Genomic DNA, 27,609 nt, shown 5'->3' on the forward strand with positions numbered 1-27,609 from the left:
CTCATTCTTGGGTTTCTGCTCCCGACTAAAGTAATAATCAGGAGTATATGCTGATGCACAGGTATAGCTGAACACCAGGGACTTTCTATGGAGTGTCTAAAACCTTGTGAGACTGCCCAGAGACTCTAAAATCCAGAGGTGAAAAAGACGGCTTTGCTATTTAAGAATCCTAGAAATTTTGACATCTGATTTTTCTGGTCAAGGATTTTAATGCCAGTGCGGAAATGACAAAAATATTAAAACTTGTTTTCATTGGTAACCCCTTTTAAACGGCATCAGTAAACTTACAGGGGACAGGGTGTGACACTGGGGATGATACTTGGCTTTAGATGTGGGAGAATAATGTTTTGCCCAGTTTCACCCAGGAGTTCAAGTGTTCCCAGGGCTTTGTTCAACTGGTCATTGCAGGTGACTTCCACTAAATGCAGAAGGATATCCCAGAGGACTTCTGGAGAATGTGCCCTAGGGATAGGGAGAAAACCTTGAAAATGATCAGCAGGGTCTGAAAACCTTTAAAAAAAAAAAGTTAAAGTAGATATGGCTCTGTGGCTTTTCAGGCACGACTCTTTGGGGCCGGAGGAAATGTTTGCCTTGCATCAGCTGCAACGTAGACAGACGCGCAGCAACTGGAGTGTTGAACATCAGAGACTGGGCTAATGTTTTTCCCAGGAAAACAGACAGAAGATCACAAGGAAACATGACAGTGTCTCTGTACAATCTAATTGTCCTGTGAAACTCAGAAGCTGGTGATGCTCTGGTGCTACTGCTAATCCCTTCCACGAAAAAATTCATTCCAGGAAGCAGCAACATCTCCTCTCAGATACCGAGTGTTGCCACCAGTTGCTCCAGGTGCTCCTGCCAACAGCCCCCTGTAGGAAGGAGCACAGCCCCCACTGCGCCTTGGCCTTGGCTGCCCTCTGGCAGAGAAGCCCCCCGGGGGCACAGGTCTCTGGGGCAGGAGACGGGCACCAGCGCTGCCAGGGCACGGGGGGCTGGCAGGTCTGCTTCGGCGGGGACTCTGCCACACCTGCTGATTTCAGCGCTCCCCGGGGCCCCGGGGTCAGAGCAGCATTTGCGCCCTGGCCCACACGTCCTGTGTCTGTGTCACGCCCCTGTGTTTATGACAGCCACACAGTGGGACTTATCCCAAAGAGGCTGTGCCAGCTTCTGTGCAAGGCCCTGTGCCCTTCCTGCTGCAGCTGCACCAGCAGCCATGGGGGCTCCTTGTGCTGCCCTGAGCAGGCAGAGCAGGGGGGCATCTGCTCATTGTTTGAGCTCTTCCTAAAGTTCCTGTTGGGCTGTCTTAGACACTCAGTGGAACATCTTCCTTGCAAGCTGGGCCACTTGGGGTGGGCTGGGGGTGTCCCCAGGGCACGTGGAGGTGTGTCCAAGGGCTCTTTGTGACACAGTGCACCACCGTCACCATGGGATGGAATGGGACAGGGTGTCCAAGGGCCCTTTGTGACACGTGCTGACATAGGTGCTGGCGGTGACGCGGCCACACCACAGTGCTCGGAGCACACGACAGGATAGGACAGAACAGAGCGGTGCTGTGAGGAGCCCCCGCACAGAGTGCTGTTCTTTGCCGACCCGGAGCCTTTCCGAGGTGTTACCTGTGCAGGTGCCCTCGAGGACAGACTGCGGGACTTGCTGTCCTATAGCCTTCCCGAGGCTTCTCTGTTGCAGGTGCCTGCGAGGCACAACTGCAGCACTTGCTCATCTGGAGCTTTTCCAAGGCATCTCTCCTGCAAACAGTCATAACTCCAAACAGTGATATGGAGCAAACACCCCCCGCCAGCGTGCCCAAGCCGGCCTGGGTGAAGGAGGAGGAGGAAGGCGGCTCTGGAGCTGCCTCAGCACAGCAGCCCCAAGAGCTGGAGCAGCTCCAGCTGCTGCCACAGGAGGGTGAGTGACAGAGCTGGGCCACAGGGCTGGTGCCTGCAGCCAGCTTGGCCCCATCCTGTCCCGTCCCATCCTGTCCCGTCCCCTGGGGAGATGTGCCCATGGACAGGATGGAAGAGGGGCCGGGGCAGAGCCCCCCACAGCAGCCATGCTCCATCCCCTGGGCATACCGGGGCTGTCCCTGCCTGGGGAGCGCAGGGCTGGGCTGTGTTCTCCGGCCTCTCCTGCAGCCCCTCAGCTCTGGCTGCGCTCGCTCTTTACCAGACCCAGCCGTGGACCGGACACAAGAGCACAACCCCGCCCGTGGCCGCTTCCGCAGAACAGCGCAGGTACCTGCAGCCATCCCCACCTGGGCTGGGCCTGCTGTCGCTGCTCAGCCAAGCACCGCACTGGCAGCACCCCATGGAACATCCCTCTCTTCCTGCCCTTCTCCTGCAGATGATTTGTGAATTCATCATGTGCATCTGGCGGGAAGAGACCACCAGCGTGGGCACTGGGGTCTTGGCAAACTTTCACCTCTTCAGTGCCGAGGCCGGTGCTGCCATGCTGGATTTGCTTGTGGAGAAGGGTGTCTCTAATCCAAAGGAAGTAAGCAGCCTGTGGCCAGGTCTTGATCGCCCCAGGAATCGCGTGGTGCCTCAAGCCGGGTCTGCTGGGCTCCCTCAGCCTTTGAGGTGCCCAGCCCAGTGTGGTGGGAAGGGAAGCACTTCTCAGGGGAAGCTGGGGCAGTTGCTGCTCTGGCAGCTCTCCAAGTCTCCCTGTGCCTTGTCCAGGTGCCAGCCATGGTGAGGTACATCCACCGCTGGCTCACAGCCAATGAGTCTGCTGAGCACAGGCTGGACAAGCCCCTTCTGCAGCTGACCATGGAATACCCCTCCGATGTGCTGATGACTCTCTTGCGCTGGGCCCCATTGTATGACAGGTACAGCAGCCCACCTGCCTTGATGCCTTAGGGTTCACTGGCCTGTCCCCCTGTAGAGCCTGTCCCTGGTGACCGCCAGACAGGCGGAGAGTTCCAGGACCCTCTGGCTCCTCCATTTTCCAGCCCTGGCATGTCAGTCCCCGAGCCTGCTGCCATGCTCCCTCCCTGCCCCTCAGGGGCCTGTACCCACAGGGCTGGGCTGCCTGGGTGTTGCTGGTGAGGGGCCGTGGGCAGAGGCAGGGCTGATGGCCAGCGTGGGCCCCTACAGCTGCCCAGGCCACGGTGCTGTGGCTGATGCCCCCCTGACACAGAGCTCTGACCCCACAGAGCTGCTGCGACCATGTGGATGACAATCATGTCCTCGAGTGGTACTGCGGAGCTGGCACTGCAGCTACTCCTCGATGTGCTGGGGAACTGGCCAGAGCACAGCACACGCACCTCTGATGGCGATGACACAGATGTCTTTGTCCTGGCTGTGAGTTTCTGGAACTGGCCTTTGCTCGCCCCCAGCACCTCTCGAGCAGCTCTCTGTCCTCCCCCCAACTGCACCTCCCTGCCTCAGGTGCTGGGCGGAAACCTGGGTTAGGGGGCAGGTTCAGGAGCACCAGGCCGGGATGCTCCCACTGCGTCTCCCCTGGCCTCTCCCTCGTGTGCTTGGGCCCAGTCACATGGATGTCTCGACACTGGGTGTTTTATTTTTTGCAGGCAACTGTGACACTGTGGAGGCTCTTCAATCTGACCTGGTGCCCACATGTAGTGTTGGAATATTTCCCCCAACTCTTTCTGCGTCTGCTCTTCCAAGCTTACATCAGCACACTGGATATACCAGAGGAGGTTGATACTTTCTGGAAGCGATGCCAGGAGCAACATGGCCTTGCCACCAACCCCAGCAGGTGCCCCATCCCAGTGCCCCCAGTCTTCCCATCCCTCCCATGCCCCCGGGGCAGGAGCCAGGGCTCCCAGCGTGACCTGGGCTTTGCTCTTCACACAGGTTCACATTGCAGACCCTGAAGGCCCTGCTCTGCCAGCTGCAGTGTGAGCACGTGGTGATGGCAATGGAGCACAAGCGTGGCTGGGACATGCTGCTCTGTGCCAACACCCACCACTATGCCGTGGGTCTGCTGGCCAGGTGAGACCCCCTTCTCCCCACCACCCCTCTCCTTTGTGCCCAGGACACCCCACACAGTCCCCGTGGTCATGGGCGAGAAGGCCTTGTCACCAAGGGATGGACGAGCAGACTGGAAAAGGCTGGGACAGGAGGGTGCCCGGGAACAGCCGCCTCCCAAAGCGCCCACAGGATGCTTGGGAAAGACCAGACCTCTGTGAATCAGTCCCAAGAGAGGTTTGCCCACCCGGCTCAGGGTCAATGGTGCCTTTTTCCCCCCACCAGGGAGATGCGCTGCGTCTCTGTAATCTGGTGTTGCAGCATCGTATCCTGCCTCCTCGACCTGCTCAGCAAAGAGATTTCAGACTGGGAACTGCCTGCCATGGCATTCCTTGTGGAGGTGAGCCTCATAGCCAGCGCTGCCTCACTGAGCTGCCTCCCAGCTCTCTGCCCTCCCATAGCCGCAGCTGCCTGGGACGGTGCCCGCGCCCTGTGCTGCTGCCTGGGCCCAGCCCTGTGCGCTTCCCAGCTCCTGCTGGCCGGCTCCCCTGTCACTGCCCTGTGCCTTTCAGGTCCTGGAGTGCCTGGACCTGAATGAATGTGGTGAAAACATCCTGGAGATCATGAAAAGGCACCTGCAGAGCCGGTCCAGGGAGATGCGTCGCCTGGTGCTCAGAGGCCTCATGGTGCTCAGCAAGGATCCCTCAATGGTGAGAAGGGGGCAGCAGCTGAAGCCGTGCTGGCAGCGTGGGGCTGGGGAAAGCAGCCCCTTGGGCTTGGCTGGGCTTCAGGTGCTGAGGCAGCTGCTCCCAGCTCTCCTGTGTCGTTGTTCAGCTGCCCGAGTGCTTCGGGACAGGCCTTTGGCCTCTGGGCCTTGCAGTAGCAGGGTGGGGTTGCACAGCCTTGTGTTCCGCACAGGCCAAAAGAATGTACAGCCTGACCAAAAGCCTTGGAGACCTACTGTGGGATGCTGATGAAGACATCATTGAGATGACCACCACTGTACTCAGCTTTCTGCTCTCGCACAAAGACGTCGTAATACCCAGCCCCATCGCCCTGCAGCTGGCTGAGGCGCTCTGGCAACTCTTCGACAATGTAAGGCTCTGTGCCCCCAGCCACAGGCACTGGGTGCTGCCTGGAAATGCGGTGCCCTGTGGATTTTTGGGCCTGTGCACAGGGGAGCCTGGAGCAGCTGATATGGAGGGGTTTTGCTTCCTTTCCAACAGGACAACAGCCTTGTGCAGCTGCTCTCCATTCACCTCTTCCAAGAGGTGATGAAGTTGGTAGCAGCAAAGGGAAAAAAGCTCCTGAAGAGGTGTGTGAGGAGGAGCCTGCTCCCACTCTTCTTCAACTGCCATGATGAGAACAGGCACGTGGCAGAGGTGAGGACTCCTGGGTGCTGGCGTCCCCATGGGAGGGGACTCGACTGTCTCCCTGCCCTGGCATCTCATGGGCTCCAGCCTCCTCCTGGCCTTGGCACAGGGACACGGGTCCTGTACCCTGGGCTGCGGTGCCATCTCTGGGTCTCTGCTGCTCTGCAGGCCTCTCAGGAAACGCTGCTTTGTGCACTACGGTTCCTGAAGAGGAGGGATCTTGAGCACCTGGTGAAGACGGATCAGATGTGGAGGTTTGGCAAGTGCTTGGTAAGGACAGCCTGGAAGCCCCAGCCCCAGCTCCAGCCCCCTGCCCCCGGCGCTCAGTGTGTGAGGCTGGTTGCTGTGGCCCCTGCCCAGTGCTGCACCCAGGGGCGCCAGCCTGTGCCCCACACGCTGCTCCCTTCCCTGGGCCGCGCGGGCTCTTCTCCAGGCTCCGCTGGCCCCAAGCCAGGTGCTGATGGAGCCCCGACCCAGCTGGGCTGTGGGGCGGGGCGACATCGTGGCTTCCCGGGCCCTCTGCCCCCTCTAAAGCCCGGCGCCAGCGGCTGCTGGCCGGGCCTCGGGGCTGTGCGGGCAGGGGAGGCAGTGCTGGCCGTAGGGAGCGCCCGGCCAAGGGGCTGAGCCCGCGCCAACCCTTCCCTCCTGGCGCTCTCTGCAGCTGGCAGAGGACAGGAGCCGAGCGGCCGATCACCTGAGCCTGGCCCTGCCGTACCTGGAGAACCCGCAGGAGTCCCTGCGAGAGGCGGCCGTCAGGTTCATTGGTGAGCCACGAGGCCGGGGCCCCTCCCCGCCCCGCTGCAGCTCGGCCCCGGTCCCGCCTGCTGCCCCGGCTGCGGGATCCGGGCCCAGGGCCGTGGAGCCCCGCCTGCCCTCGGGCGCCGCCGAGCGCTGCTGGGGAAGGAGGTCGTGTGGCCTCAGGGCTGGCAGCGCCGGTGTGGGGCAGCTGTGCCGCTGGGGCTGTGACAGGCTCTGTGTTCCCAAGGCATCGCCGGGCGGTACCTGAGAGAGCAGCAGCGAGAGGTTCGGGTCATCTGCGGGGGTGAGTGAGGGCAGCGGGCTGTCAGCGGGAGCTGGTGGGGGGATCTGCAATCCCTGCCCCGGCTGCGGAGGGCTCTGCTCCCTGTGCGGACGAGGGGCGGCGTGGGCAGAGCACAGAGCACATTTCAGGGGCCTGTGGGAGATTCATGGCCAGCACCTTCCAGCTGATCCTGTTGTCTTCTGCCTGCTTCCTCCAGGCCATGGCAAGAGCTGGGTGGGATGGACTTGTCAGGAGGGTCTCCTCAGGTCCCCGCAGATCCAGGCTCTGACTGTGGCTTTGTTTCTCTCTGATCCAGCCCTTCAGCACATGACAGATGACAGCAGCCCCGCCATCTCAAGCCTGGCCCTTCAAACGCTGTACATCCACCTAGCTGTACAGAGGATTCCCATCTCCCGATACCAGAAGATGCAAGATCAACTCCGCCGGCTCTGGGAGTCACGGCCTTCCCTGTGTCGCGGTGGCTGGTTGAGCTGCTGGAGCCCTGTGGAGAACTGATCCGGGAGGCTGCATCTGCTGGGGCCACCTGCGGGGAACAGCTCTCCTCTGCAAGCACTTCCTTTCACCCCACTGTAGGAATATTAAATTGCTGTTGTCATACACAGAGGTTCAGGAGCTTTCTTTTGGTGCCCAGTGTCCACAGGCCAATGGGGAAGAGGGGAAAAGGGTTGCTTGTGCTCAGCAAGTTGCCCAAGTGTGCGGTGTGGAAGGGAAAGTGGCCAAAAGCTCCTTGGCCTTTGGTGGGTCTGCTGAAGCCTAAACGCTGCCGACAGAGCGGGTACGCAGGGGCTGGAGCTGCGGGGATCCCTGCGGGACTGGTGCCGGGAGATGGCCACAAGCCCTGTCCCAGGCAGGAGCCGCCATCTGTGTCCTCCGGCCCGTGCGCTGCTGCCTGGGTTGCTGAGGGCTCCGAGGTGCCTCTTGATCCGGCTCCTCTGGAGCTCCGTCAGGGCTGCACCGCTACCGGGCAGGCCTGGGGAAGGCCTGGAGGGGAAGGGGCGGTGGGAGGCCATGGAGGGATGAGGTGCTGTGAAGGCCTGACAGGATAAGGTAGCGGGAAAGCATGAGAGGGATGCACATGGGCGTGGGTGGCAGGAGGCTATGATGGGACAGGAGGACTTGAGTGGATGGGTTGGTGGGAAGGCCTGAGGAATTGGGTGTCAGAGGCCATAAGCAGCCCCCAGGCAGCGGCCTTCTTCCTGCCACCCATCTGCTCTGGCACTTCCCTGATGCATCTCCCAGGCCTGCGGCAGAATCCCTTGGGGCTGGGCCTCAGCAGACAAGTGGGGACACCTGCATGTTGCCCAGGCTGGTTTGGTTGCGGACAAGGAGGGCAAGCAGGCCCTGCCGGGGCACAGCCACGGGGTGCTGCTGGTGAGGGGCAATGGGCAGAGGCAGGGCTGGCAGCCAGCCCAGGTCCCCACGGCTGCCCAGGCCACGGTGCTGTGGCCGAGACACCCCTGACAAAGAGCTCCGGGCCCACACAGCTGCTGCCACCATGGGACGGACGGCGATGTCTCCTCGAGCAGGGCTGCCGAGTTGCTGCTGCCAAAGCGGCTCTGGATGCCACAGAAACGGCACCAGAGTGTGCCCAGGAACAGCAGGAGCCCGAGCGCCGGCACCTGCTCAACGAGGCATCCGGGCCAGCCGGGATGCCAAAAACGGGGGATACTGTGGGCACAACTGCACGTGGTTTGGCAAAAGGCTCCAGCAGAATTGGCCATGATGGCTTTCTCTTGACTCGCCAGCCTCACAGCAATGCTTGGCAGCTTCAGCTGCAGCCTGTGCCCCTGGACTGACTTCAGTGGCTGTGCTTGAGGGCAGACTGGCCTTCCAGTCAGGCGTCCCAAGGCAGCAGCATTGGTGCCATCGTGAGAGCGAGACTCTGATGGGACACGAGCCCTGCGCTGCAGCTGCCGTCCCTCTCCTCCATGCAGGCACCTTACAGACAACGTGCATGAGCTTCGAAACTAAGTCCTGGACTTGCTTGGAAGAAAGGAAGCAGCCGCAGGCGCTGAAGAAAAGCAGGGACTTATATGGCTCAGTTTTGCTCTCCACTTGGGGAATCACAGAATCCCAGAGCACTTTGTGTGGGAAGGTATCTTAAGGATCATCCAGTTCCAGCCACCCCGCCATGGGCACAGGTGGTGTGCACGCACACCTGTCACTAGAATTGGAAGAACGCTTGGCTGCCATGTTTACCTTTTCCCCTCCTGGATTTCAAGCTAAGAGGAAAAGATCAGCTGGTTAAAGCTGAATCTTGTAGCTCACGGAACTTGGAATAGGAGTCTCCAATGGGACCTGGTATGTCCATTCAACCTTTGTAAGACCTCATGGTTGGAGCTCAGCCCTGTCCAGCCCAGGCACAGGCTCCAGGCTGGTCCATTTCAGCATCCCCGAGTCTTTGTGGCTTCCTGTGCACCCTGAGACTTCTGAATCCATTCTTGAATTCCCAGTTACTGCTGTGCAGGACGTGAGAACACAGTGCTTGGAACAGCCTGTTTGGCTCATTCTTGGGTTTCTGCTCCCGACTAAAGTAATAATCAGGAGTATATGCTGATGCACAGGTATAGCTGAACACCAGGGACTTTCTATGGAGTGTCTAAAACCTTGTGAGACTGCCCAGAGACTCTAAAATCCAGAGGTGAAAAAGACGGCTTTGCTATTTAAGAATCCTAGAAATTTTGACATCTGATTTTTCTGGTCAAGGATTTTAATGCCAGTGCGGAAATGACAAAAATATTAAAACTTGTTTTCATTGGTAACCCCTTTTAAACGGCATCAGTAAACTTACAGGGGACAGGGTGTGACACTGGGGATGATACTTGGCTTTAGATGTGGGAGAATAATGTTTTGCCCAGTTTCACCCAGGAGTTCAAGTGTTCCCAGGGCTTTGTTCAACTGGTCATTGCAGGTGACTTCCACTAAATGCAGAAGGATATCCCAGAGGACTTCTGGAGAATGTGCCCTAGGGATAGGGAGAAAACCTTGAAAATGATCAGCAGGGTCTGAAAACCTTTAAAAAAAAAAAGTTAAAGTAGATATGGCTCTGTGGCTTTTCAGGCACGACTCTTTGGGGCCGGAGGAAATGTTTGCCTTGCATCAGCTGCAACGTAGACAGACGCGCAGCAACTGGAGTGTTGAACATCAGAGACTGGGCTAATGTTTTTCCCAGGAAAACAGACAGAAGATCACAAGGAAACATGACAGTGTCTCTGTACAATCTAATTGTCCTGTGAAACTCAGAAGCTGGTGATGCTCTGGTGCTACTGCTAATCCCTTCCACGAAAAAATTCATTCCAGGAAGCAGCAACATCTCCTCTCAGATACCGAGTGTTGCCACCAGTTGCTCCAGGTGCTCCTGCCAACAGCCCCCTGTAGGAAGGAGCACAGCCCCCACTGCGCCTTGGCCTTGGCTGCCCTCTGGCAGAGAAGCCCCCCGGGGGCACAGGTCTCTGGGGCAGGAGACGGGCACCAGCGCTGCCAGGGCACGGGGGGCTGGCAGGTCTGCTTCGGCGGGGACTCTGCCACACCTGCTGATTTCAGCGCTCCCCGGGGCCCCGGGGTCAGAGCAGCATTTGCGCCCTGGCCCACACGTCCTGTGTCTGTGTCACGCCCCTGTGTTTATGACAGCCACACAGTGGGACTTATCCCAAAGAGGCTGTGCCAGCTTCTGTGCAAGGCCCTGTGCCCTTCCTGCTGCAGCTGCACCAGCAGCCATGGGGGCTCCTTGTGCTGCCCTGAGCAGGCAGAGCAGGGGGGCATCTGCTCATTGTTTGAGCTCTTCCTAAAGTTCCTGTTGGGCTGTCTTAGACACTCAGTGGAACATCTTCCTTGCAAGCTGGGCCACTTGGGGTGGGCTGGGGGTGTCCCCAGGGCACGTGGAGGTGTGTCCAAGGGCTCTTTGTGACACAGTGCACCACCGTCACCATGGGATGGAATGGGACAGGGTGTCCAAGGGCCCTTTGTGACACGTGCTGACATAGGTGCTGGCGGTGACGCGGCCACACCACAGTGCTCGGAGCACACGACAGGATAGGACAGAACAGAGCGGTGCTGTGAGGAGCCCCCGCACAGAGTGCTGTTCTTTGCCGACCCGGAGCCTTTCCGAGGTGTTACCTGTGCAGGTGCCCTCGAGGACAGACTGCGGGACTTGCTGTCCTATAGCCTTCCCGAGGCTTCTCTGTTGCAGGTGCCTGCGAGGCACAACTGCAGCACTTGCTCATCTGGAGCTTTTCCAAGGCATCTCTCCTGCAAACAGTCATAACTCCAAACAGTGATATGGAGCAAACACCCCCCGCCAGCGTGCCCAAGCCGGCCTGGGTGAAGGAGGAGGAGGAAGGCGGCTCTGGAGCTGCCTCAGCACAGCAGCCCCAAGAGCTGGAGCAGCTCCAGCTGCTGCCACAGGAGGGTGAGTGACAGAGCTGGGCCACAGGGCTGGTGCCTGCAGCCAGCTTGGCCCCATCCTGTCCCGTCCCATCCTGTCCCGTCCCCTGGGGAGATGTGCCCATGGACAGGATGGAAGAGGGGCCGGGGCAGAGCCCCCCACAGCAGCCATGCTCCATCCCCTGGGCATACCGGGGCTGTCCCTGCCTGGGGAGCGCAGGGCTGGGCTGTGTTCTCCGGCCTCTCCTGCAGCCCCTCAGCTCTGGCTGCGCTCGCTCTTTACCAGACCCAGCCGTGGACCGGACACAAGAGCACAACCCCGCCCGTGGCCGCTTCCGCAGAACAGCGCAGGTACCTGCAGCCATCCCCACCTGGGCTGGGCCTGCTGTCGCTGCTCAGCCAAGCACCGCACTGGCAGCACCCCATGGAACATCCCTCTCTTCCTGCCCTTCTCCTGCAGATGATTTGTGAATTCATCATGTGCATCTGGCGGGAAGAGACCACCAGCGTGGGCACTGGGGTCTTGGCAAACTTTCACCTCTTCAGTGCCGAGGCCGGTGCTGCCATGCTGGATTTGCTTGTGGAGAAGGGTGTCTCTAATCCAAAGGAAGTAAGCAGCCTGTGGCCAGGTCTTGATCGCCCCAGGAATCGCGTGGTGCCTCAAGCCGGGTCTGCTGGGCTCCCTCAGCCTTTGAGGTGCCCAGCCCAGTGTGGTGGGAAGGGAAGCACTTCTCAGGGGAAGCTGGGGCAGTTGCTGCTCTGGCAGCTCTCCAAGTCTCCCTGTGCCTTGTCCAGGTGCCAGCCATGGTGAGGTACATCCACCGCTGGCTCACAGCCAATGAGTCTGCTGAGCACAGGCTGGACAAGCCCCTTCTGCAGCTGACCATGGAATACCCCTCCGATGTGCTGATGACTCTCTTGCGCTGGGCCCCATTGTATGACAGGTACAGCAGCCCACCTGCCTTGATGCCTTAGGGTTCACTGGCCTGTCCCCCTGTAGAGCCTGTCCCTGGTGACCGCCAGACAGGCGGAGAGTTCCAGGACCCTCTGGCTCCTCCATTTTCCAGCCCTGGCATGTCAGTCCCCGAGCCTGCTGCCATGCTCCCTCCCTGCCCCTCAGGGGCCTGTACCCACAGGGCTGGGCTGCCTGGGTGTTGCTGGTGAGGGGCCGTGGGCAGAGGCAGGGCTGATGGCCAGCGTGGGCCCCTACAGCTGCCCAGGCCACGGTGCTGTGGCTGATGCCCCCCTGACACAGAGCTCTGACCCCACAGAGCTGCTGCGACCATGTGGATGACAATCATGTCCTCGAGTGGTACTGCGGAGCTGGCACTGCAGCTACTCCTCGATGTGCTGGGGAACTGGCCAGAGCACAGCACACGCACCTCTGATGGCGATGACACAGATGTCTTTGTCCTGGCTGTGAGTTTCTGGAACTGGCCTTTGCTCGCCCCCAGCACCTCTCGAGCAGCTCTCTGTCCTCCCCCCAACTGCACCTCCCTGCCTCAGGTGCTGGGCGGAAACCTGGGTTAGGGGGCAGGTTCAGGAGCACCAGGCCGGGATGCTCCCACTGCGTCTCCCCTGGCCTCTCCCTCGTGTGCTTGGGCCCAGTCACATGGATGTCTCGACACTGGGTGTTTTATTTTTTGCAGGCAACTGTGACACTGTGGAGGCTCTTCAATCTGACCTGGTGCCCACATGTAGTGTTGGAATATTTCCCCCAACTCTTTCTGCGTCTGCTCTTCCAAGCTTACATCAGCACACTGGATATACCAGAGGAGGTTGATACTTTCTGGAAGCGATGCCAGGAGCAACATGGCCTTGCCACCAACCCCAGCAGGTGCCCCATCCCAGTGCCCCCAGTCTTCCCATCCCTCCCATGCCCCCGGGGCAGGAGCCAGGGCTCCCAGCGTGACCTGGGCTTTGCTCTTCACACAGGTTCACATTGCAGACCCTGAAGGCCCTGCTCTGCCAGCTGCAGTGTGAGCACGTGGTGATGGCAATGGAGCACAAGCGTGGCTGGGACATGCTGCTCTGTGCCAACACCCACCACTATGCCGTGGGTCTGCTGGCCAGGTGAGACCCCCTTCTCCCCACCACCCCTCTCCTTTGTGCCCAGGACACCCCACACAGTCCCCGTGGTCATGGGCGAGAAGGCCTTGTCACCAAGGGATGGACGAGCAGACTGGAAAAGGCTGGGACAGGAGGGTGCCCGGGAACAGCCGCCTCCCAAAGCGCCCACAGGATGCTTGGGAAAGACCAGACCTCTGTGAATCAGTCCCAAGAGAGGTTTGCCCACCCGGCTCAGGGTCAATGGTGCCTTTTTCCCCCCACCAGGGAGATGCGCTGCGTCTCTGTAATCTGGTGTTGCAGCATCGTATCCTGCCTCCTCGACCTGCTCAGCAAAGAGATTTCAGACTGGGAACTGCCTGCCATGGCATTCCTTGTGGAGGTGAGCCTCATAGCCAGCGCTGCCTCACTGAGCTGCCTCCCAGCTCTCTGCCCTCCCGTAGCCGCAGCTGCCTGGGACGGTGCCCGCGCCCTGTGCTGCTGCCTGGGCCCAGCCCTGTGCGCTTCCCAGCTCCTGCTGGCCGGCTCCCCTGTCACTGCCCTGTGCCTTTCAGGTCCTGGAGTGCCTGGACCTGAATGAATGTGGTGAAAACATCCTGGAGATCATGAAAAGGCACCTGCAGAGCCGGTCCAGGGAGATGCGTCGCCTGGTGCTCAGAGGCCTCATGGTGCTCAGCAAGGATCCCTCAATGGTGAGAAGGGGGCAGCAGCTGAAGCCGTGCTGGCAGCGTGGGGCTGGGGAAAGCAGCCCCTTGGGCTTGGCTGGGCTTCAGGTGCTGAGGCAGCTGCTCCCAGCTCTCCTGTGTCGTTGTTCAGCTGCCCGAGTGCTTCGGGACAGGCCTTTGGCCTCTGGGCCTTGCAGTAGCAGGGTGGGGTTGCACAGCCTTGTGTTCCGCACAGGCCAAAAGAATGTACAGCCTGACCAAAAGCCTTGGAGACCTACTGTGGGATGCTGATGAAGACATCATTGAGATGACCACCACTGTACTCAGCTTTCTGCTCTCGCACAAAGACGTCGTAATACCCAGCCCCATCGCCCTGCAGCTGGCTGAGGCGCTCTGGCAACTCTTCGACAATGTAAGGCTCTGTGCCCCCAGCCACAGGCACTGGGTGCTGCCTGGAAATGCGGTGCCCTGTGGATTTTTGGGCCTGTGCACAGGGGAGCCTGGAGCAGCTGATATGGAGGGGTTTTGCTTCCTTTCCAACAGGACAACAGCCTTGTGCAGCTGCTCTCCATTCACCTCTTCCAAGAGGTGATGAAGTTGGTAGCAGCAAAGGGAAAAAAGCTCCTGAAGAGGTGTGTGAGGAGGAGCCTGCTCCCACTCTTCTTCAACTGCCATGATGAGAACAGGCACGTGGCAGAGGTGAGGACTCCTGGGTGCTGGCGTCCCCATGGGAGGGGACTCGACTGTCTCCCTGCCCTGGCATCTCATGGGCTCCAGCCTCCTCCTGGCCTTGGCACAGGGACACGGGTCCTGTACCCTGGGCTGCGGTGCCATCTCTGGGTCTCTGCTGCTCTGCAGGCCTCTCAGGAAACGCTGCTTTGTGCACTACGGTTCCTGAAGAGGAGGGATCTTGAGCACCTGGTGAAGACGGATCAGATGTGGAGGTTTGGCAAGTGCTTGGTAAGGACAGCCTGGAAGCCCCAGCCCCAGCTCCAGCCCCCTGCCCCCGGCGCTCAGTGTGTGAGGCTGGTTGCTGTGGCCCCTGCCCAGTGCTGCACCCAGGGGCGCCAGCCTGTGCCCCACACGCTGCTCCCTTCCCTGGGCCGCGCGGGCTCTTCTCCAGGCTCCGCTGGCCCCAAGCCAGGTGCTGATGGAGCCCCGACCCAGCTGGGCTGTGGGGCGGGGCGACATCGTGGCTTCCCGGGCCCTCTGCCCCCTCTAAAGCCCGGCGCCAGCGGCTGCTGGCCGGGCCTCGGGGCTGTGCGGGCAGGGGAGGCAGTGCCGGCCGTAGGGAGCGCCCGGCCAAGGGGCTGAGCCCGCGCCAACCCTTCCCTCCTGGCGCTCTCTGCAGCTGGCAGAGGACAGGAGCCGAGCGGCCGATCACCTGAGCCTGGCCCTGCCGTACCTGGAGAACCCGCAGGAGTCCCTGCGAGAGGCGGCCGTCAGGTTCATTGGTGAGCCACGAGGCCGGGGCCCCTCCCCGCCCCGCTGCAGCTCGGCCCCGGTCCCGCCTGCTGCCCCGGCAGCGGGATCCGGGCCCGGGGCCGTGGAGCCCCGCCTGCCCTCGGGCGCCGCCGAGCGCTGCTGGGGAAGGAGGTCGTGTGGCCTCAGGGCTGGCAGCGCCGGTGTGGGGCAGCTGTGCCGCTGGGGCTGTGACAGGCTCTGTGTTCCCAAGGCATCGCCGGGCGGTACCTGAGAGAGCAGCAGCGAGAGGTTCGGGTCATCTGCGGGGGTGAGTGAGGGCAGCGGGCTGTCAGCGGGAGCTGGTGGGGGGATCTGCAATCCCTGCCCCGGCTGCGGAGGGCTCTGCTCCCTGTGCGGACGAGGGGCGGCGTGGGCAGAGCACAGAGCACATTTCAGGGGCCTGTGGGAGATTCATGGCCAGCACCTTCCAGCTGATCCTGTTGTCTTCTGCCTGCTTCCTCCAGGCCATGGCAAGAGCTGGGTGGGATGGACTTGTCAGGAGGGTCTCCTCAGGTCCCCGCAGATCCAGGCTCTGACTGTGGCTTTGTTTCTCTCTGATCCAGCCCTTCAGCACATGACAGATGACAGCAGCCCCGCCATCTCAAGCCTGGCCCTTCAAACGCTGTACATCCACCTAGCTGTACAGAGGATTCCCATCTCCCGATACCAGAAGATGCAAGATCAACTCCGCCGGCTCTGGGAGTCACGGCCTTCCCTGTGTCGCGGTGGCTGGTTGAGCTGCTGGAGCCCTGTGGAGAACTGATCCGGGAGGCTGCATCTGCTGGGGCCACCTGCGGGGAACAGCTCTCCTCTGCAAGCACTTCCTTTCACCCCACTGTAGGAATATTAAATTGCTGTTGTCATACACAGAGGTTCAGGAGCTTTCTTTTGGTGCCCAGTGTCCACAGGCCAATGGGGAAGAGGGGAAAAGGGTTGCTTGTGCTCAGCAAGTTGCCCAAGTGTGCGGTGTGGAAGGGAAAGTGGCCAAAAGCTCCTTGGCCTCTGGTGGGTCTGCTGAAGCCTAAACGCTGCCGACAGAGCGGGTACGCAGGGGCCGGAGCTGCGGGGATCCCTGCGGGACTGGTGCCGGGAGATGGCCACAAGCCCTGTCCCAGGCAGGAGCCGCCATCTGTGTCCTCCGGCCCGTGCGCTGCTGCCTGGGTTGCTGAGGGCTCTGAGGTGCCTCTTGATCCGGCTCCTCTGGAGCTCCGTCAGGGCTGCACCGCTACCGGGCAGGCCTGGGGAAGGCCTGGAGGGGAAGGGGCGGTGGGAGGCCATGGAGGGATGAGGTGCTGTGAAGGCCTGACAGGATAAGGTAGCGGGAAAGCATGAGAGGGATGCACATGGGCATGGGTGGCAGGAGGCTATGATGGGACAGGAGGACTTGAGTGGATGGGTTGGTGAGAAGGCCTGAGGAATTGGGTGTCAGAGGCCATAAGCAGCCCCCAGGCAGCGGCCTTCTTCCTGCCACCCATCTGCTCTGGCACTTCCCTGATGCATCTCCCAGGCCTGCGGCAGAATCCCTTGGGGCTGGGCCTCAGCAGACAAGTGGGGACACCTGCATGTTGCCCAGGCTGGTTTGGTTGCGGACAAGGAGGGCAAGCAGGCCCTGCCGGGGCACTATTACCGCTGGCCTGGTTCCTACGGTATATCACCATGTCCTGCAGCCATAGGGAGGAGGAGGAGAGAAGATCCAACAGGCAGGAATTGTGCAGCAAGATTGATTTATTTAATTAGTTTACGAACTCTTTTATAGACTTTTTTCTTCATTGTCTAATTGGACAAAGGACCAGCCACCCCTTGGGGGTGATTGGCTAAAATCCTAAAACATCCATTGTCAAAATATTTTTCTACTATACCATAAACAAGACTTTTCAAGGTTGCAGGTGGCTTGGTTGTTTCCATTCCCTGCTACCTCTTCTGTGAGAGAGAGAAGTCTCTCACGGACTTAGAAAATAACAAGAAAATCCTCGCTAGCAGCATTTTTGTACCTACAGGGCATGGCCACTGGGTGCTGCTGGTGAGGGGCAGTGGGCAGAGGCAGGGCTGGCGGCCAGCCCAGGTCCACACGGTGCTGTGGCTGAGACACCCCTGACACAGAGCTCTGGGCCTGCATCAGCCGGGATGCCAAAAAGTGGGAAACTGTAGTCACAATTTTACATGGTTTGGCAAAAAGCTTCATGTAAAGTAGCCCAAATGGCTTTCTCTTGACTCGCCAGCCTCACAGTAATGCTTGGCATCTTCAGCTGCAGCCTGTGCCCCTGACTGACTTCAATGGCTGTGCTTGAGGGCAGACTGGCCTTCCAGTCAGGCATCCCAAGGCAGCGGCATTGGTGCCATTGTTATAGAGTCTGGTGGGACATGAGCTCTTGGCCGCAGCTGCTGACCCTCTCCTCCATGCAGGCACCTAAAAAAACATGCATGAACTTCTAAACTCTAAATGTAGAACTTCTTCAGAACAAATGAAGAAGCAGGAGATGCTGGAGAAAAGCAGGGACTCCTGCGGCTGAGGTTCAGGGGTGGAGAGACACACTGCAGAGATGGACCAGTTCAGGAGCTCCGCTCTGCTGATAGAGGATGTGTCTTTGCTCTTGCTGGAGGCCATTCCCAACCAATGCATGGCCCTCTGTTGTTCCTAGATAAAGTGTTTTGGAGCCATGGGAACAAGTGCGATCTGTGTCCATCGAACAGCAGAAAGCGGCAGGACATGTCTGCTTCCAGTGCTTGTCTTGGCTGCTTCTTCATGGTGCTGGCACCATAATCAGAGACACAGAACAGGTTCTCTTATCACAGAGTTATCCCTATCCTCTGCACTTCCCCAAGTGTCTCTTTTGTTCATTGCAGAAGCTCCCTGCTTATGGCCATCCATTCCCTTGCCCAGCAGGTACCCAGTTGTGTTTGGGCATGAGCTGCTGGCCACAGCCAGATAGGCAGCAGCTGGGGCATTGTGCATCAGAGACTGGGCTGATGATTTTTTCCAGAAAGCAAGAAAAAGTCAGAAAAACACAATGAAACTTGACAGTATCTCTCTAGAGTCTAATTGTCCTATGGAAGTCAACAGTGGATGGTGGTTTTTGTGCTGCTGGTAATGACTTCCATGAAAAAATCATTCCAGGAAGGAGCAACATCTGACAGATACCAAGTTCTGCCACCAATTGCTCCAGCTGCTCCTGCAAACAGCCACCTGCTGGAGCAGAGATGCAAATGCACGTTGGGATGGTTCAGCCTGGAGAAGAGAAGGCTTTGTGGTGACCTTATTGTGGCCTTCTTTGTAGGAAAGGAACCTACAAGAAAGAAGCTATTTACAAGGGTGTTGAGTTACAGGGCAAGGGGGAATGGCTTCAAACTGACACAGTAGGTTTAGATTGGATATTAGGAAAAATTTTTCTTGGTTAGGGCAGTGAGGCACTAGCACATGTTGTTCAGAGAAGCTGTGGCTACCCCATCCCTTGAAGTGTTCAAGGCCAGTTTGGATGCGGCTCTGAGCAACTCTGCGCTGGAAACAGGCTTATGCGTCATGCTTGAGTTTCTTCACTAATCATCCTTCACCTTAAGTAAGAATTCTTATCACTTCAATTTAAGATGGCCATGGAAAGACCACATATGACTTGGCTATCTGATAAGGATTTAAATACTCAAATCCATTCATTAAGGTCTCTCACAAATCCATTATGTAGTGTCCCAGATAAGCTCACAAAGGGGGACATAATACCATGTGAGATATGACTTTATGCAGAACAGAGGGTGTGAGACCCATCACTGACTCATTGAAAAAGAATAATCTGAGACCATGAAGAATGTTAATACCAACTCCTGAATTAGAATAGATATAGCACCAAGAAAACCTCAGTGTTTACAGAGCAGGAAATATTGAATGGAAATTAAAATGTCTTCCGCCTATGTATTTTGTAATTCTTGGAAGCTCTTGACGTTTTTCCCTTACCCTATCATCTTGTCTTGCCTGAGAATAAAGTTGTATGGGATAGACAACATGAGGTCGCTAAATTCCCTCAGGAGAGCTTATAAATTAATGGTTGGACCATTCCTAATTGCTTAAGTGCAAACAACAATGTTAAGTTTCTCTATATGTTTGTTTGTGTTTGTGGATTCAGTTAAAGAGCACACTCCCTTATCCTGGGTATTCTGCAGAAATAACTGCATTTGTGAGGATATGTTGAAATTTTTGTGGAATTTTTTGTTTGTACAAAATGAGAGACAGTTTGAGAATTTACCCTTTCTGTTTCAGTTGTGAAATACTGAAGGAAATAGGGCAAGACAAGATGCAAAATCACCAAAGCAGAAAAGTAGGAACCTGGCATCTACAGTAAAATGAACTTATTTTATTCCAGTCTTCTCATTCACTATCTCAACATCATCCAATAGTTTCTTGATGCCGTTTATTAATCTTCTAAGATAAATATTTTGTAGAATTCTGAAAGTAGAGCTTGAAAATTAGTGTGCTTGTAGTTCTTGTTTTAGAATTTTTTTTAAATTGAAACTCCCAAAACAAATTTTATTGTAATAGTTACCATTTTTCCTTTTCTCTTCCTGCCAGCCTTATTGATTTCAAGTTGATTGTGTTCAAGTCCCAGGCCTTAGTAAAGTAAATTCAATCATCTAAAGAGCAGCTGCTTGTCATGGTTTAGTCTGTTCCATAAAAACTATTGTTCTTGAACTGTGATCTACTGTGTCTGATAAAGCTGAGCATGTAGCAGACTTGGGTTTGTGCTTTTCAAAGGTCCCACCCTTTGAGATCACAACCAGTGCCTAAACAGTATTAACTTTTGTTTGCAAAGTTGGGACATGGGTGCATCTGCTTTTTACATGTATTTCTACCCATCTGATATAAACATAATTTGTTTAGAAGGCTAAGTACCCAGGTTGGCACCTGCAGTCCATTTAATAAAGTGAAAAAAAAAATCTGGTTGTTATATGTTGTAATTTCAGTACATATGGACAGAAATAGTCATGTATCGTATTGTTGGCCCTTTGATCATGTTCTGGTTTGGCCAAATTTAGAAATATATCCTCTGAGAGAAGGCACAACCACCCCTCCCCCCACCAGGTTCGGGAAAAAAAAAATTTCCTCAAAGGAAAGTGAAGGAGATAAAACTATTTATTTAACAAACACACAGGAAAGGAAAATACTGCTAAATAATAAAATCTTTCGCTGTGGAGGAAAAACCTGGGAAAGAGTTAGAGTCCTCCCTTTGGTCCCCTCGGAGCTGGGGCTTGGCCCAGGGCCAGGCCCTCTGTGCCCAGTGGAAAGTCCTCCCGATGTGCTCTGATGTTACAGCAATCAAGCAGTCCAGTAGAAAAGGGAGAAAATCCGAAATTCCAGGGAAGGAAAAATTCAACTCTCAGTCTCTCTCCGGAGAAAAAGCAGCTGAACCACTGGCCAAAAAAACTGTCCTAGGAGCAGCAAGCCAGGTGCTTCCTCCCTCCCCTGCTGCAGCTGGGAAACAAATTGCTATCTGTGTGTGACCTTGAACAAGCTGCAAATTGCTTTGAAAAAGTTTTGCTCAGTTTTTTCCTTCCCCCTCTCAGGCTCAGTTTAGAGGTGTAGAAAGGCACAAAAATTAATTTCTGGGCATAGGCAGCAATATGGGATACACACCATAATGTCACCCCAAGACAGATCAGAACAAGATGGTTCAACCTATCTGGCATATAGCAGACAGCCTCAGCAACACTTACAGCTTGGGTAAGCATGAATTTTTTTTGCTGGAACTGTGTGGTCCTGCTAGGTGGGCAGGAAAACAAGCTCTGTGCAATTACGACAGCAATTATTTGACTTCCCAAATCATGGAGCCAAAGCCCAGCTTAGACGAAGAGTTGGTTCATCACTCTGTGCTTCACTGTGGGGGTAGCGGGTACCCCATGTGTCACTGAGGGGCCATGCTGGACACTGAAGGGATGGCAGGGGCCCTGTGCGTCACTGAGGGGATGTGATGGCCACTGAGGGAGAGGTGGGGGCCTCAAGTGATGCTGAGGGGATGTGAGGGTCATTGAAGAGATATGAGTGTCACTGAAAAGACAGGAGGGTCTCTGAGTGGGTGGTGGGTGCCTCATGTGTCACTGAAGGGAAGGTGGATTCCCCGTGTATTGCTGAGGGACCATGAGTATCACTGAGGGGGAAGTGGGTACCCCTTGTCTTGCTGAGGGGACATGAGGGACTTTTGAGGGGGAGTCAGGTGCCCCGTGTGTCACTCAGGGGCCATGAAGGTCTCTGAGGGGCATGTGGGTGCCCCTGCATGCTGCTGAGGAGACATGAGGGTCACTGAGAGGGAGGCGGGTGTCCATTGTGTTGCTAAGGGTACATCAGGGTCACTGAGAGGACCTGACGGTCCCTTGAGGGGGAGACAGCCGTGCCGTGTATCGCTGAGGGGATGTGAGAGCTGCTGAGGGTAGGTGGGTGCGCCCTGAGGGACACAGGAAGGGCGGGCGGTTCCCCGCTGTGCTGCCGCCGCCTCCTCTGCGCTGCAAGGGGGCGCTTCCCGCCCATCCCCTCAGCCGCGGGGCGGGAACTCGAACCCGCTGTGTCCGCCCCTCTCGGCGAGGTGCCGGGCAGGCTCCTGTAAACGGTGTGGGAGGTGGCCTGTGGCAGTCCTGCGTTCATACACAGAGAGGAGGATGGGGCAGTGCCATCACAGGACTTCACGGTGTTTCAGTTCTTGAAGGGAAAAGCTGAAGTAGCTCAGACGGGACAGAAAGAACTTCATAGCGGAGGAATGCTGGACTTACGTGGCGTCACCTGTAGGGCACAGAATGAGTATTTCAGGGGTAAAGTTGAGGTAATCCCTGGACTGTGGGAATAAAATCTGAGGTTATCTGTGGAGCACATGTAGCGGACCTTTTGGTGGGAAAACCTGAGGTGATCTCTAGGAGACAATTTTGGGAGAAAAGTCTGAGGTAATTTCTAGAGGACAGGTACACAAAATTTTGTGATAAAACCTGAGGAAATTTTTAGGAGACAGAAGGAACGTTTCTGAGGTAGAATCTCAGGTAACCTGCAGGGGACTTAATGAAGATTTTGGAAGCAAAATCTGAGGTAATCTGTACAGAACAAATAAGGGACACTTGTGAGGGAAAATCTGAGGGAAATCAGTAAGCAACAAAAGGGATGTTTTGGAGGTAAAATCCGGGGTAATCTGAAATAAGGAGTTTGTTTTACATAGGTAAGCACAAGCAATTAGCAAATGTATTCAAGTACTTAGCACAAATAGACATAAGTGCTTAACACAAGTTAGCATAAGAAAGCCTGGGCAGGCCTAACTTGACATGAGCATGACTTGTCAAAAAGCTTTAGACTTAGTATACCAGAATAACTGAGGGCAAGTAGGGAATCATCCCTGTGCAAGGAAGCAATAAGGAAGACTAACTGCTTTAGAGCATGTAGACTGTGCGTGGCCAGTGCGTGGACATTAGCTTAAAGTATAGGAATCTGATGCAATGTATTTCTAACTGCCTGCTTATCAAATACTAACCTTAGAAGTGTAAGGATGTATGGTATTCTTGATAAAATTGCTATATAAACCTACTGAAATTTGTAAGTGGTGGAGAAGCATTTTGGTGGGGTGTGAAGCCCTGCTCTCCCACTGGCTAAAATAAAAGCGCTTTTGGCAGATAATCTGTTTGTCTGTTGATTTCTTTGCATCAATCAGTAGGTGGCATTTTGGGGATTAAATAAGAGGTAAGGTATAAGGGCAGATGGGGACTTTGTGAAGGGAAAATTTGAGGTAATCACTAGGGAATAGAACATTTTGGAAGAAAAACCTGAGGTAATCTGTAGGGACCAGAATGAGCATTTCAGGAGTAAAATCTGAGATAATCTGTAGGGAATATTTTGGAGGAAAAATCTAAGGAAATCTGTAGGGGACAGAATGGATATTTTGGGTGCAGGATCTGAGTTAATCTGTAGGGGATATTTTAGAGGGAAACCTTGAGGTAGTCTAGTAAGGTAGTCTGTTAAAAATAAACATTTTGGGGGTAAAATCTTACGTCATCTATAGGACACAGCTAGGGAACATTTTGGAGGGAAAATCTGAGATAATGTATTGAGTAGGGGCAGAGGGGAAATTTTTGACAGGAAACCTGAGGTAATTTAGAGGAAACAAAACTACATTTTTTGACAGATGAATATGAGGTAATTTAGGAAAAATTAGCATTTCTGAGGGGAAGCCTGTTGTAAAAGAGAAGACAGGGGCAGCATTTTTGACAGAAAACCTGGGATAACTTAGAAGGAACAGAATTTGTAGCTGAAGACCTGGGTTAATTGAGCAGGGTTTTGTTGTGGGCAGAGTGGGAACTTCAAACAAAATTTATTAGAAAAGCTCTCCCATTGACTCATAAGGTGAAGAAAGGACCCCTTTGCTTTCTAAACTCAGAGTGGAATCTGAGTGCAGCTGAATCCAGTCTTAGTGTGTTGGTTTTGCACAGCCTGGGTTTTGGTAGTGAGGGGGCCATAGAGGTGGCTTCTGTGATAAGCTGCCAGAAGCTTCCACCATGTCCAACAGAGCCAATCCCTGGTGGCTCTGAAGATGGACATGCCACTAACCAAGGCTGGGCCAATTAGACAGGTTGGTAACGCCTCTATGACAACATATTTAAGAAGAAACCAAAATAAAGGTGAGGGTTTTTTTCCTAGCCAGAGAAGAGGAGGAGTGAGGGAACGAACATGGAGACACCAGGGTCAGTGGAGAAGGAGGGGCAGGAGGTGCTCCAGGCGCTGGAGCCAAGATTCCTCTGCAGGCTGTGATGAAGGCCATGGTGAAGTAGCTGTGCCCCTGCAGCCTGTGGGGGTCCATGGGGGATGCAGAGATTCACCCACAGTCCATGGGGGAGGTGCCCATGCTGGAGCTGGTGGATGCCTGGAGGAGGTTGTGCTCCAGTGGGAGACCCAGTGGAGAGAGGGGGCCCCTGCTTTCAAGCATGTAGCAGCCTGTCCTTGGAGGACTGCACCCCATGGAAGAGTGACCCACGCCCCAGTAGTTTTGGGAGGACTGTTTGCCTGAGGGAGGGACTCACATTACAGCAGGGTTGGCAGGACTGCTGCTCATGAGATTGGAACCACGCTGGAGAAGTTCCCAGAGTCTCCCATGGGAAGGGACCCCATGGTCTCACAGGGGAAGGATTCCTCTCCTGGAGCAGCAGAAGAAAATCTTGGTGATGAACTGACCAAATCACCTCACGGCCTGTCTCCCTGCACTGTCGGTGGGAAAGAGAGAGGGACTGGGGAAAGAAAAGATGTTTTTAAGGGCTTATTGTACTTCTCATTATCCTCCTCTGATTCTGTTAGTAATAAACTTACTCTGAACCTCTCAGTTCAGCCTGTTTTGTGTTTGGAGTGTTATTTCCCAGTCCTGATCTCAACTCATAAACCCTTCATTAATTTTTTCTCTCCTCTGTCCACTTGTGGCAGGGGAGGATGAGTGAGCGGCTATTGTGGGTACCTGGTGTTTGGCCAGTGTCAAACCATGACAATGAGTAACAGTTAAAAATTACAAGATCAGTAGCTGTAAGAAGTGGTCCTGTCACCTTTGCAGGTTAACTGATTTATTGACAAAACAACAACTCCTGGAAACAGGAGTTTGAGATAAGCTCAAAGCCCCCAGTGACAAAGCAGAGTAACAGCGCACACGATCCTGAGTGTTCCTTTGGTCAGGTGAGATACTGTAGGAAGACCTGGTGCAATGCACCAGAAAAATTTTTATAGACTGTCTTTGAACAGGATTGGTCCATTTCTCAATTCTCGCTGTCACTGGCTCGTCTTGGGTCCTCCTGATTGGCTCATTTTGATGGAACATTCCTGTCCAATCACTTGCTCCTAAATCCATCTCATTAGTGTAATTGTCCTCCAATCCGCATTCAGGATGATGTCATTACGCCTGCTGAAAGTTTCTAGAAAATTCCCCCATTATCCCTCTCATACCATCCCCATCTAGTGGTTATACAAAAGCATTACACCCGTACCTCGTGTCACACAGCTTAATTAACTGTGACTTACAATTAAGTAATTAGCAGGCCCAGCCCCTAGCAACTCATCTGTAGAGGGATTCCTTATGGAACAGGGGCATATGATGCCCCTGGAAAGATTGGACAACCCAGGGTTGCTGAGAAAAAACCCCTGAACAGACCGTTGGCTGCAGGCAGGCCTGGAAAGCACCTGGCTGCAGGCAGCCCTGAGAGTCCTTGGCAAAGCAATACACTGGTCGGCTCCGCTGCGGATTAGAGGCCGTCTAGAGGGACTGGGCGTGAATCTTTGCAAAAGCAGATATAAGCTTGCATAGTTAGACAATAAAACAGAGAACGATGCTCAAATTGTATCGGTGTATGTGTGTTACTCTGGCTAGCTCTCCAGCACTTGGACCCCCCAAAACTCATCAACCTTGTAACATTGTTAACTATATAACCGGCCTACGAAAGCCAACACATTTATAACAGTAGCTATGTATATCCAATCCATCCTATCCTGCATGGAAATGAATAAACCCACCTGAAAGGAAACCTCAGCTCCAGTCACTTGGTTCCCTTTGGGACCCAGAGCAGCAGTCAACAGTGACTTAACATTGATTAATCCTTCAAAACAATTATCAACAACAGTTTGGGAAAAGCTTAACAGGTAGGAAATATAAATTGCTTATGGCAGTTTTGACCCTTCAAAGTTGTCTACTGTTACCCGTCTTCCAGCACTTAAGAGATCCAAATGAGATGATACATGATGCATTTGTCTTGCATCTTACTTTTCTACTATTAAAATAGCATATATGTTACCATTACTGATTGACCCTCTAAGGAAGGAATAAAGCCACAGACATAGCCAATTGTTTGGTCCATGTATCTGAGGAACATTACTTTGATTTGTATGTTTCCTTTTATTGGAAAAGCACCTGCTGAATACACACTACAAAGATATAATGAATATTTACTTACTCCTCAAACAAATTAATAGTAAGCACTTTACCAGGCCTTTTAGGTGTTGGCTGGCTTTCCTTCAAGATAAATTGCTGTATATTTGCACAGACTTGCTGAGTTTTCAAAACAAGAGGGAAAATTTCTCACTTGTCAACAAAGCTCCATCTTAAGTACTCACACCAGCTTCTGACTCAAATGGCAAGTGCAAATAATTTCTCACAGATCTTGACTTGTTCTCCGTGCTTGTCACTCCCCAGGTTTTTTTAGGAACTCAAAGCAGAGATGCCTGAAGCAGAGAGAATTAAAGGAGTCACATTGGGAGCGTGTGCTGAACACTGGAAATCAGTCTGAAGGAAAAACATCAGCAGTCAGAAGAAATACTGACTGCTACGAGACCTGTGGCAAATGAAATCTGGAAAGGAAAACCTGACCAAGGCATAAACCACACAAGGCAGAGAAAAATAAGGTGCAGGGAAAATTGGTATTTCAGAGGATTTGACTTGAAGAGATATAGAAACACTGTTTAGCAGTGGAAGATAAAGGTTTGCATAGTCTTGGTATGTTTAATTTGTAACATTTGATTACTTTTAAAAATAAAATATTTTACTCGATTAAAAACTTTAATCCCTAACCTCTCCCAAAATGTGGCTTAGGATATGGTTGATGAGAGTTACCAGCAAGCTAAGTGACTACATAACTTGACTATTTCACTTGAGTTCAGCAAACCGCTACATTTAAAAATGCCAAACATGTGCCATGTGACAATATAAGAAAGGTAGCTCTAATATAATTGTTTGATGTAAACCTTTTATTTTAATGGATGCCCTCCAAGTTTCCATAAAATGTTACGAACATGAGAACTACTGAAAACACACAACAACAAATGTGGTAGGAACAGGTCTCTATTGACTGAGGAAATGTCTGTAGTTGAATGATTTTAATTATATGTATCATTAATTATGTGTATTAATACATAATAATACAATCACTCCACAGGAATGAAAAGGAGACACATCCTATCTATTTACATTTCATGACAAAACTCTAATCCATTACTTTTGCATGCCCCAAATTCAACTCATTTTTCACACTTCAACAACGATTCTTAGGAAACATTTTAAAAATAAGTTTGAGCAGTACAGATTTACCACATGTGATATTTTCCTATCAAAAAATCTAGTTCCTTTTCTACATGCTACGAACAAGAAGCAAATCCACATCTATAAATTTCATTATATAAATTTCATTATATAGTTCATTGCAAGGGTCTATAGCTTTGCTAAGAAAGCTTTGTTAGAATCACACCACTCAATTAATGCAGACTAATGGAAAAAGGAAGGGGAATAGAGCTTGAGAAGCTGTGGAGTAATAATGACAGAGAAGTAACCCTGTAAAGATATTGCCTTCTCCCATTACCCACCCTGAAGTCATATTCCCTTCTCTGGGATTGCTCAGAACATAACCATGAATGCCTGGGTCCCTTTTGCTACTCTTCTGGATCACAGAAAAGCAAAGCTGTCTGCGAGGGCCATAAGTAACATCAGGGGAAATGGAGTGAGGGAGGTGGGGGTGTCCACAGTGGTAATGCCACCATCCTACTTCCCTATCAAATTGGGATCTGCTGTACTCTAGTATATAAAACATATTACTATTCATTTAGAAATACATAAAAGTTTGGCTTCAATAAGCAGAACTTCTGATATTCCATTTTACATTTTCTAGTCTGTCCTAATATTATGTAATATCAAGAAAATCATTACATTAGAAAATAT

General features: G+C 54.0%; 2 protein-coding genes across 2 annotated transcripts; both read left to right on the forward strand.

The window, feature by feature from the left end:
* The first annotated feature begins 1,775 nt into the window (after nt 1–1,775).
* On the forward strand, nt 1,776–6,901 carry LOC138113321 (maestro heat-like repeat-containing protein family member 7). The gene is made up of 15 exons (XM_069021478.1): nt 1,776–1,905; nt 2,167–2,231; nt 2,341–2,490; nt 2,676–2,824; nt 3,152–3,299; nt 3,530–3,717; nt 3,816–3,953; nt 4,215–4,329; nt 4,502–4,639; nt 4,848–5,024; nt 5,156–5,311; nt 5,471–5,572; nt 5,964–6,066; nt 6,288–6,344; nt 6,640–6,901. Exons 1-15 carry the CDS (start codon nt 1,776–1,778, stop codon nt 6,837–6,839), a joined length of 2,016 nt encoding a protein of 671 aa, XP_068877579.1. The 3' UTR covers nt 6,840–6,901.
* A 3,721-nt stretch (nt 6,902–10,622) lies between these two features.
* LOC138113314 (maestro heat-like repeat-containing protein family member 7) lies at nt 10,623–15,748 on the forward strand. The gene is made up of 15 exons (XM_069021474.1): nt 10,623–10,752; nt 11,014–11,078; nt 11,188–11,337; nt 11,523–11,671; nt 11,999–12,146; nt 12,377–12,564; nt 12,663–12,800; nt 13,062–13,176; nt 13,349–13,486; nt 13,695–13,871; nt 14,003–14,158; nt 14,318–14,419; nt 14,811–14,913; nt 15,135–15,191; nt 15,487–15,748. The coding sequence occupies exons 1-15, from the start codon at nt 10,623–10,625 to the stop codon at nt 15,684–15,686; spliced, it is 2,016 nt and encodes a 671-aa protein (XP_068877575.1). The 3' UTR covers nt 15,687–15,748.
* The last annotated feature ends 11,861 nt before the right edge of the window (nt 15,749–27,609 follow it).

The sequence above is a fragment of the Aphelocoma coerulescens genome, chromosome 7 (genome assembly GCF_041296385.1).
Source record: "Aphelocoma coerulescens isolate FSJ_1873_10779 chromosome 7, UR_Acoe_1.0, whole genome shotgun sequence".
NCBI lineage: Eukaryota > Metazoa > Chordata > Aves > Passeriformes > Corvidae > Aphelocoma > Aphelocoma coerulescens.